Source organism: Coregonus lavaretus (assembly GCF_964263955.1).
Source record: "Coregonus lavaretus genome assembly, chromosome: 8".
Classification (NCBI taxonomy): domain Eukaryota; kingdom Metazoa; phylum Chordata; class Actinopteri; order Salmoniformes; family Salmonidae; genus Coregonus; species Coregonus lavaretus.
Genome location: NC_139995.1, coordinates 16,023,880 through 16,034,764, shown reverse-complemented (window position 1 = coordinate 16,034,764; position 10,885 = coordinate 16,023,880). Strand labels below are relative to the sequence as shown.

The 10,885-nt window shown below is 41.3% G+C and overlaps 1 protein-coding gene across 11 annotated transcripts in view; it reads right to left on the bottom strand.

Annotated features, from left to right (window-relative positions):
• Window positions 1–741: 741 nt before the first annotated feature.
• foxp1b (forkhead box P1b) overlaps window positions 742–10,885 on the bottom strand; it is a 197,041-nt gene continuing 186,897 nt past the window's right edge. For 9 of the 11 annotated variants that reach the window (XM_084167279.1, XM_084167277.1, XM_084167269.1 and 6 more), the window contains 4 exons: window positions 9,396–9,517; window positions 8,506–8,575; window positions 8,107–8,273; window positions 742–5,338 (listed from right to left, as the gene is read on the bottom strand). In XM_084167279.1, coding sequence (XP_084023405.1) covers window positions 5,200–5,338; window positions 8,107–8,273; window positions 8,506–8,575; window positions 9,396–9,517 — 498 coding nt within the window. In that variant the 3' untranslated portion in view covers window positions 742–5,199. The remainder of the gene's footprint in view (window positions 5,339–8,106; window positions 8,274–8,505; window positions 8,576–9,395; window positions 9,518–10,885) is intronic. The other 2 variants (XM_084167276.1, XM_084167270.1) reach the window with 1 other exon arrangement.

The following is a 10,885-nucleotide window of genomic DNA, read 5'->3' as shown; positions in this document are numbered from 1 at the left end:
AATTCAGGACCCCAAATGCTAGATAAAATATTGCCAGCAAAAAGATTGGTCGTGATTTTATATTGTTTCTATTAAATCTTGTCTTTCAATGGCTTTAATTAATAATATACTTGTGACATTTATGTATAGGAGCAATAAGCTAAGCGAGAAACAATTTATGTCACCTAAAGCTTTTTAACGAATCAATGCAACTATTTGTAATTGCTTGTTTCACAAGATTAAAAGTGCTTAGACTTGATCTCTGTCTCCTGTTTTGTGGCCAACATGACCTGTGCTTCCGTCATAAAAAAAGCAAGTCTTGGTCATCAGCATTAATTCCCATCAAGAAATCCATATCGCTAATATTTCTGGAATTTTAATGCAGTTACAATTTATAGCTTATCAAATGCTGTTACCTAAATTGATGTTAGAACAGTTTAACTGTCTCTTTTTAATTACAAGATAATTTAATGTTGAGGCTGATATGATAGTGGTGGTCATCATCACAGACTCAGAAGTCCTGCAGAAGATGACAAACAGGCCTGTATCTGTGACAATCTAACCTGCACAAAATAATACAAAAATGACAATATCATTGTATACTGTAGGTGTAATCGCTGTGAGGAGAATTTTGGAGGGGCCTTTTTCTTTTGCAGTGTCCTGCATTGGTAGACACGGACAAGGCAACTATGATTTCAGTGGTTTTTGTATGCAGATCCCTACCATTTAAACCAAGTAAGAAATGACTTCAGGAAACAAACGTGAACAACCAGCATTTTATTGCATTTTTAGAATGCTTACGTCAGTTATCGAGACCGACTGTACAACAGAATAGTCTGCATCAGACAGACCAGGAATGATGAGGAGATTACAGACTGATGATGGAGGTGATGAGCAGAATCTTTAGTTAATAAACAGAAAACTACAGACTACAGCTTCAACAGAAAACTAACCTAACTGCTGAAACATTAAAGCACCGTGACAGCTGCTCTGCTGTACCCTCTTCCCTCCCTCCGCCAGAAGCACGGGTTGAGAGGATGATGGTACAACACAGTGGTGAATGACAGTGGGGTGGATCATGATTGATGGAAATGTGGCAAATTAGCATGGCCGCAAGTGTCTTGAGGGGGAATCTGATGCCACCTACACAGAGCACAGCAAGGTCAAAAGGTTACTCGATTCGGGTTGATATGTCTTGTTAAAAAATCAACATATTTCAAGGATGAGTACAGAGTCTGATTCACATCAAACTTTTAACCTTTAACCTTTGTGCTCCACTTAAGACTGCTACCTGCTGTGCTTGTCTATACTTATCATAAAAAAATTAACACATTTCCAAACAGTTGAGCTAAAGAATAACAAAAAAGCAGTATGTATGTCACCTAATGGGGATGGACTGATGATGGTGACATCTCTGATGATGTATGTATGAATTAATTCATTCCTCTGGAATAAAAACAAAGCATTTAACAAATATTCTCTACATCTTGGCACTGCATATTTTTCTTCTTTTTCCTATTAGTTTCATATAAAATATCATTAGATTGATACACCCTTATATTATTACTGACCACTTAACTATTATTTATCATCTCTGTGACCCTGGAATTAGTCATGCAAGATACCTCAGTCTTGTAGAGGAAACATACCTGTCTGCCCTTTCTCCAAGCAGTAATCTTTAACATATAGCCACAGAAGGCAGTGGTTGGACCATCAAAAGGAAGTATCAAAAACAGCTTAACACAAGGAAGAACAAAATCTGTACAAAATGCTTAGATCAATGATAACAGAGAAAAGTCTGTTTTCTATTTTACAGTTTAAAATCCTAAATCTGGGATAATCCCCCACCCTGCCCCCGCCCATCTCACACAGATGTCTGCATGTATGACTTTTTAAAGCAAGGATTACTAAGTAAAATACATTTGCAGTACAGTTTGCTATTCCAATACATACAGCAGTTTTTCAAAGCTATTTTATAGTTAATACAAAGCAGTTGCGATAAAGCAAAAATAATAACACAAATGTATTTTTGATCTTTGAAAGAAACAAGGAAAGAAAATGACAAGCAAAAGACATAAGGCTATACTAACGACCTACTGTTGTAAAGCCCACGACCAAATGACTGACAATAGATTGTGAAAAATGGGATCAAATAAAGTTGGGTGATTTCTTCATGAAATAAGGCCTGAGGTTTGGATTGGTTTTGCACAAAGGATGAGACCCTCAAGATAAACATGATCTAATTTTGTATTCTTATAATTTTTTTGGTTTAAAAAAATGTTTTTTCACTCTCTACAGTTTTGGACTACACATGCAAGACATACAACTAAGTGCAACTGAGTGAAAAACATTTTTTTTCTCTTTTAATTTAATCATTCCCTATAGGTTTGAACTGAGATCTGTGTACTAACAGTTTTCTCATGCTGTTATCTTTAGTAATGTCAAGCTACACATGCTGAGAATGTTCTAATCTACCAGCTTTTCCCCCTTTAGAATACCAAGCAAACCAGCAAAAGACTGGCTTTGGCTGAGCTCGAGTTGTTCTCACGATCCCAGTCCGGCTGTTACTGACCCATCCCACAGCTGCCTGCTATTGGATATTAAATACATTTTCTGAAAACCACAGATTGCCCTTTTCATTAGTAATAGCAAATGCATGGTGAAATGTTAAAATAACTGCCATAAAGTACCTTGTACCCAGCTTATTAGTTGACAGGAGTGTTTTTTAATATAAAAAGTAATACGTTGACAGAAACTAAACACAATCATAAAGCCTTGCCAATGTTAACAAAGAACAGTAGAATCCCATCAAGATAGCAGGATTCACTAAAGAGTGGCATACAATCGTTGGAAAGGGTACAAATCCATAAAGAATAAAAAAATTAACAAAATATTTAATCATTGTGTGGTCCAGTTGAAGTATAGAATTCTTTTCACATTGTTCTCTGCAAAGCTCTCCTGTCTACTGATAAATCATCATCATTATAATCTCCTTTTATCCATCCTCTTATGTTGCACAGTAATCTGCTGCTGATAGATGGATAGAGTGATCCCTTTTCCTCCCATTGGTCCAAAGACCATGCTCCCCTAATTTGGTCATAATGTTTGTCTGACTCTGCATCTCCCTTTCAGTTTTGGTCACCGCAAAGTCCTGCAGCTACTATACTCATCAAGAGACCCCTTTGGCTTTAAAGGTAATGACAGTCCAACTGCTTGAGGAGCATCCTCTCTAATCAATGTGCCATTGGCTTAACACAGCTGAGACTATCCTCCATCTTTAGATCCTTTCACATCCAATGGGAGAGAATGGAGGATATTTGGCCTTATCTGCTATTGCATGAAACAGAGAACATCGTTTTTACTTTGTAGTTTATCTTTGGTAGTCACAGAACAAGATATCCGACACATCAACAACTAAATACAAAAGTAAAACTAAAAACTGAAATAATAATAATAAATAAAAAATGCAAAGTGGTTGCAGTCTTTAAAAAGTCATTTTTGTGAGTCTTTGTACGAGCATATTCTGTTTCATATCATATACCAAACCTAGGATCAAGTCCATTTGTATTCAGCCTCACAGCGCCACAGTTCCTGCATCAATCCCATCCACTCTATTGCAGGGCCTACGTCACTACTCTGACTTGGTCATTGGGTTCTGCTGATGTTGACCCGACTGTACCAGATCATCAGTTCCCTTGTGGTGTGGGTGGGCGTCTGGGGCCGTAACATGGCTGCCAAATACTGGAATGAAGCAATGATCAGGTCTTATTGCCCGTCTTGGGATTATCCCTAAATTAAGGACATTAATATTTCATCTGATGTGTGTAATTATTAATAATCACTCAAAACTGAGAGAGACAACTGGTCATGCATATGGTAAAAAACATTAAAACTATAGGGAATGCACTTTGATATCTTCAAGCATGGCCAAACAATCCCTCCATGAATGAAATTACAGTGTGGAAAACTAGACACGTTTGATCTACAATGACAGTTGTGTTCAGGAATCACAATTAGTTGGTCTAAAATATTATCTTTGTCCTGCACACCTGACATTTATTTCTAAAACTGGGAGCTTGCGAATGATCAGAAATTTGGTTGCAGCTAACATGCACTGCCGTGAAGGGCTGTTCTCCAATATAATTTCATGAGGATAAATCATAACCTGCATGATTTCTCTGTCATTCATTCTCATCTTAAATTAAACTTCACTGATGCGTGGAGAGAGCCTTCATTACGAGTAGTGCATTGCAGATGGACTTCATGAGCTTGGGGGGGTTGGGGTGGGGATGGACTACATGTCAGGGAGGTGGCATTCTGAAGCATGTGGAATAAATGACAGAAAAATACTACTTGGTATTTGACATTCTGCTTCATGTAAAAAACTACATCGAGACAACATGAAAGGAAATCATATAAACATTCATCAAGTGCTGACCATACAGAATCTCCACAGCATGGGCATGAGGTCTGATCAGTTAAAGAAATCAAATGCAATAACAGCAATGTACAATGAAAAAGACATACATTTATATTTTAAAACCCTCACCCTCAAAACACACCAAAAAACATCCCTCCCACCCTAGATGGAAGCAAACCAATGAAGTTTTGAAGGCAGTGACAATGAACAAAATCTACACACACACAGTGTAAATTAAATGTCAGTCAATATCTCTTGAGTTTATGGGCATATGTGTGTGTGTGTGTGTGTGTGTGTGTGTGTGTGTGTGTGTGTGTGTGTGTGAGAGAGAGAGAGAGAAAGAGAGAGAGAGAGAGAGAGAGAGAGAAAGAGAGAGAGAACCCCTCTGCAGTCCGTGCTCAGTGTGGTTGAGTGGGCTGCATGCAGTCCATACTGGCTGCACAGTGCAGGTCCAAGTCCATCCTGGATTTGAAACCACCACACTGACCAAGAAGAAGTCCCCAGTACCAAACATGTCCATCCAACGCATGTTGAGTAGAAATTACTTTTTTTTTTTTTTCATATTTTCGTTCACTTAAACCAAAAAGTAGATATAAATCAAAAATACTCCCAAGTGGGACGTATTCTCGTTCTTGTGTTTTTCACTATGTATTTAATGGCACTAAAAGTCAGTTGGAAACATTTGATAGCTGTCATCAGAAGGCTGAGACTGCAGTCTTGTATCTGTGTTATCTGTGACGTTGTGGCGTCTCACAGATGACTAAGGTTAGTTCTGCCTCTGGGATGGGCCCCTGGGGGCCTTACAGCATGTCATCGTGGCCCTGGTCATCGTCGTAATCTCTGTGGTGATCGAAATCTGGACTGTGGTTGGCCGTCGTCACCAGGGAGAGGGGGCCTTCGTGGTCCTCCGGGTCCAGTGGTTCCTCTTTAATGTGATGCCTGCGTGGAAACAGAACACAAACAGACAGGGGATGTTCCAGTTAGTTTATCTTTAGCTGGTTAAACCCTTGTTGAACCTTTCATTCTCTGTCGAAATGAGAATCACAGACATGTATTGATTCAGAAATTAGGAACAAAAACAAATGAGTGGCTCTAATGAATCTCTGAGAGGCGCCTCACTGGGCTGGGCTGGTGTTGATGATAATTTCACCTTCTTTTGAGGTATTCCAATCCCAGGAAACCTGCAGGCTTTACTTTCATAGCAGCTGACAACTGGGTATTCACTTAGAATTGATAAATGAGGAAGATTAACAACGTGCGACGGGGAGAGAGAAGAATGGACTCTGCGGAGGGAGCGAGTGGGCTGTTGTCAGCCTCCTGGTGGCGGTGGATCAGTGGCGTGCTGTGTGTTCCCCTTCCTACTCGTTAACATGCACAACCTGCGAGGCGGGTCTCCAGAGGATGACCCCGAGCCGGCTTCTATCATTAATCAACTTCAAGCAAACACAGCGACCAGACACCGCCATACATGCTTTAAACTCCAAAATGAATGCATATTTTCACCAAGTGTCAATACAAGAAGAAGAGCGCTGGCAGGAAGGTGCGCGAGCAGAGCAGAAAGGCACACTCAACACAACACTGTGATATGAAACAGAGCCCTTATGAGAATAATAACGCTGTCAGTTGTAAACAAGGCAAAACATGAACCCAGCCCACTGCCTGGGCAAAGGAGGCGCTAAAGAGATGAGATCTGCCAAATTCTCATTACAGAAACACTGCAGGAATAAAGCACACGTGAAGGAGGCCCGACTGGCGCAGAGAGGAGGTAGTACATTATTTGTAGCTGCAGGATATTTCCCATTCGAACCATTTATTTTTAGAAATGGATACATGGAGTCAAATATCGATATAATATCATCCAAAAATAATATAGCGATATGTAACTGTATACATTTATTTCCCACATCACTAGATGTCAGTATGAGACGCTGAGCCCATTTTGACCAGCGACCAGGGACATGCATGTTCCACCCCAGTCTCATTAGATTTATTTACCCACAATTGTCAAACAAATTTGATTTATTTACCCTTTGATGGGTAAATAAATGGACAAGCTTTCAATGCAAATGAGCTGACAATGTTTGGTGTTATAAAACAGGGAGAAAAGTAAAGTCAGCTTTTCTATTGGTTTCAGATCAAAGTAACTCCACAAGTCACATCGCCTCAGGTCTCAATCCCTAGCTGCAGGGCAAACATGAAATTGTTATTATTATGCTACTGAACTGCATGCTGATTCCACACTCTGCTTTTAATTAGCTGGCTGAGGCTGGATACCTGATTATAGTCTTCCTGTAAAATAGAACAGCCTTGGTTTCCTCTCTGTGTTAAAAGCCTAACTCTGACTAAGACCATGCAGGGCTGTGAGATAGGCAGCTGGTAAACACCTGTAAGGCCTGGGCCACTCCATAGCCAGCCTGTTGTCTGTACACTAGTTGAAGAGCTGTGAGGTTTTGGGTCTGTGAGCCAGGTTTGGTTCGGGTGGGACGAGGATGTTGTGATTCTGTAGCTTGTGTGAGGTGCATCTCTCAGAGAATAGAGAGGAGAGAAGGAGCCGGCTTTAGAGTGATAGAGGGTGCTAGCTAGTAAACCTGAACGTTTGTTTGAAGGCGTGCTGCTTCATAGAAGATAGAAGAAATGTGGCTTTGCGTGAACGCACTGAAGTTGAACGCTCTGACAAATTTTGTACTCATATAAAGCTTATCCACATACAGTAATTGTGAAAAAGCTCAGAATATGGGCTTTATCAGCCTCAAGATAAAGAGAGGGAGAGACACAGGCAGCCTTTGGGCCAGCACACCCATCCTGTCTCTGCCTTTCCTGTTCCAGAGCGATGCCCAAAGCTATGTTCACAGTGATTAAGGATGCCACTTTTCTCCATTTCGCCACAAGCTCAATACTGCACCTTTTTGTTTTCCGGCACAATTTCCCTCTAGCTCTGATGTTGTACGGGGCCATCCCTAAATCTAGCATAGCTGCACAACGGTGTTCTGCCCCACATCTGGAAACGATGCTGCCTGCCCCGTATTATTTTAGGCTTCAGACAACTTAGCAGACACTCCTATACAACAAGTGAATAGGGAACTGCGGTTTCCAAGCCGACCACAGCTTTCCTACATGGGAATCTTGGACTATTTCTTCTAGACTAATTATGCTTTATTGTTGTTTTTCTTTCGATGGCTCACAGGGTTTTGAACGTGTTGCAGCTCATGTTTCAGTGTGGAGGAGACAGCAGCTTTGTCACTATGCTTTCTGGCATTTTGTAAATATTTTAACAAATTGAAGAGGTGATTATGGCAGGACTCAGCAGACAGCATGACACATTTTTGAACCGTAATAAAGGAGAGCTGATAAACTTTGTGTTGAAATAACAGAGGGCTCCGGTCTTTTCTTCCCGGCCTTGCCTGGCTTTGAAACCTTCCAGAAGGTGGAGTTTCCATTTTCAGGGAGGGCTGCAGCCACAGTCCTGACCCATCATTCATCTGCGCCAATATCATCCTCTCTTTATTTATAATCCTTTTTAGCACTGTTCATTTAGTATAACATTTACATTTAATATCAAATTCTAAAGCATTTGGGTGGATATTTAAATGTTCTATCAAAATCCATTATATTTGGAATCTATTTGAATCAGTGGAGACCAGCTGAAACTCTTTCCTTCCCTCCAGTCTTAAACAAATACTGTAGATAAAAAGTAAGGAGCCACTCACATAGCTGGCAAGGGAGAGCGTCCTGGACTGCTGTCACTACCGTTGCTGTTTCCATGGTCCATCGCTCCGTTCATCTCCTCTCGGATGGCATTCGCCAGGGAGTTGAGGGTGGGACTTCCAATGGAAGCAGTAGTGTATAGAGGTATGTTGTTTTCTGCCATTGAAGCCTGAAAAGCATGCACAGTGTTAAAACGGTGAAACGGAAGAAAACTGTCAGCACTTTTCAGCCTGCCATCCCACCACCCGTACATCCAAAACAAGGAAGAGTGACCAGGAATAGGAGGTGGACACAGTGTTATGTTTATTATTTCCTGCCTTTCTTTCCCTCACAGTAAAAGGGTAAAAGGTAAAGTAGTGAACGCCCAGAGAGCTTGAGACTGAGTCAGTATTCACATTTACCTGGAAGGCTGCAGAGAGAGCCGGCCCATAACCCAAGCTGGTCTGGATGTTCTTCACTAAGGCTGGACTTCTGCAGACAACAACTTTAGTTTAGAAAATGCTCATCATTCATTTCATACAATTCATGCAATTTTATCAATCACCAAAAGCACACAGAATAATTTCAATTCATTGTAAGGAAGACAAAACAGGTTGATGGAAGCAGGTTGTGTAAAAGCATGATGTATGAAGGAAGAGCTGAACACAGAGGCATGATGGGAACACAGAGGCATGATGGGAACACAGAGGCAGAGCATGCAGGAGGTGGGGGGCGAGGGTCTGGGGGGGAGTTGGGGGTCAGCAGGCAGGGTGGGCCAGGCGGAAGTGCTTACTGTACGAGCAGCTCATCAAAGTTCTCATCAGCGGTGTATTTCCGAGGGCGGCCTCGCTGTACGTGGCGGCCGCGTTTAAACTCCTCATCATCAACAGTCCAAAAGGACCCAAACTCATCCTCTACTCTCACAAAGCACTTATGCAGGGAAAGGTTGGTGCGAATGGCACCCTGAGCGGGAGACAAGCATCAGGGCAGCCAGATGCAGATGCAGTGATCACAACACAACAACACAGGGACAGACAGACAGATAGACAGAGGGACAGACAGACCAACACCAGTCACAGACAGAGGGACAAGGGAGGAGAGGGAGATGATCAAAATGAAAATAAGCACAAGCCAATGTGGGTTTTGGTACACCACCACGGGTAGGACACTGAAAGCATGGGGGATGCTGCACACTAAAGCAAACAGCGACTTTGGGGGACATCGTGGCACGCAGACAATGACATGGAGCAGCCTCTTCCCATAGATCCACAACCAGACAAACGCCAGAGTCGGCCAGAGATGGCAGACCTACCCACTGATCTTTTGTGGCCTTCTCTTTTGGAACTCTAGTTCATCCACTGTCCACACAGCCCCTTTAACGTTTTCTACTCGCACAAAACACTTGTGAAGACTAAGATTATGCCGGACTGCGTTCTGCAGTTGGTGTAAAAAAAAAGAAGGGAGAGAAAAATTCTATCAACACAAGAAAATGTCTAATCATGAACCATTTCATCTCAGAGAAGAAACATTTATAGACAGGCACATGATAGAACCTGGACATAATACAGTACATTATTTCAAGTATCAGTGATATATTGGCAGTAGACTGCCAAAAAGTTTCAAATGACAAAAACATTGTGGAAATATTTTCCAGTTACTATGGCAATACAGTTTCATTTCATCAACATCCTTTTAAAATATCATTCATAGAGCTTTAATTTATGATGAGCCATTTGAGAAGAGCCTTCTGTAAGACCTTGATAACAAAAACCCAGACTGAACAAAGACCTTGATCAAATAAACCAGTCTGTTTGGTTTGTCAGTTTCAGTTATGACCTTACCTACAATTTAACAATAATGGAGAAGACACATTTCCAAAAGCTTTAGCTTTTGGGTTATATGATAAGCTTTTTCATAAGACCATTGGCAGAGTATGCAGGTTACTTTTCTTAAAGTGGCAATCAGCAGTTGAAACAATAACAAAGCGCCACTGTTTCGGTAAAAAGCTGAGGGATGAGGCTGGAGAATTCAAAGACAGAGCTATGGATGCAAACGGTGACCATCCATGCTATCAAAATGATAGTTTTAACCATGTTTTGAGGGTATACAGTGTTTGTTAACATTTACTTTGCTTAAAATATGCATAAAAGAAGCTTATACTTTGGGTTCTGATGTGGTACGACAGTTAAACTAAGCTCATGAGGCATTTATAAGTTATATTGTTTGAAGAAGTGTACTTACTGTGATCAAGATGTGGTTGTCCCACTGGCTATCCTAAGTTGAATGCACCAATTTGTAAGTCGCTCTGGATAAGAGCGTCTGCTAAATGACTTAAATGTTAAATGTTAAATATTATTTAAGAATCAATGGGTACATATAATTTATTTATAAGTCCGAAAATGGATGTAGCAACTGCAGATTGCCCCTTTAAATAAACCAATCACTGACACATGAGACTGACACATGAGATTGGAACTCCGTATAAGTATTGGTCCTTTGTCATCTGAGTGCTTTATTGAGTGTGTGTGTGTGTGTGTGTGTGTGTGTGTGTGTGTGTGTGTGTGTGTGTGTGTGTGTGTGCGTGCGTGTACGTGCATGCATGCATGTGTGTGTGTGCATGTGCATCTCTATGCTACACTCTCAGCAGTGTTTCACAGTGTGGGATTTGGTGTTTAAAACTTCATTGTGCCCCTATGGTAGGGCTGTCAGCGGCCTGCGAGGCAGGAAGTTAAAAAGAGAGGACAGTGAGCTGTGGAGGGGGGCTGGTGGGGGGGGGGCTTGGGGGTTTATTCACAGCTGCAC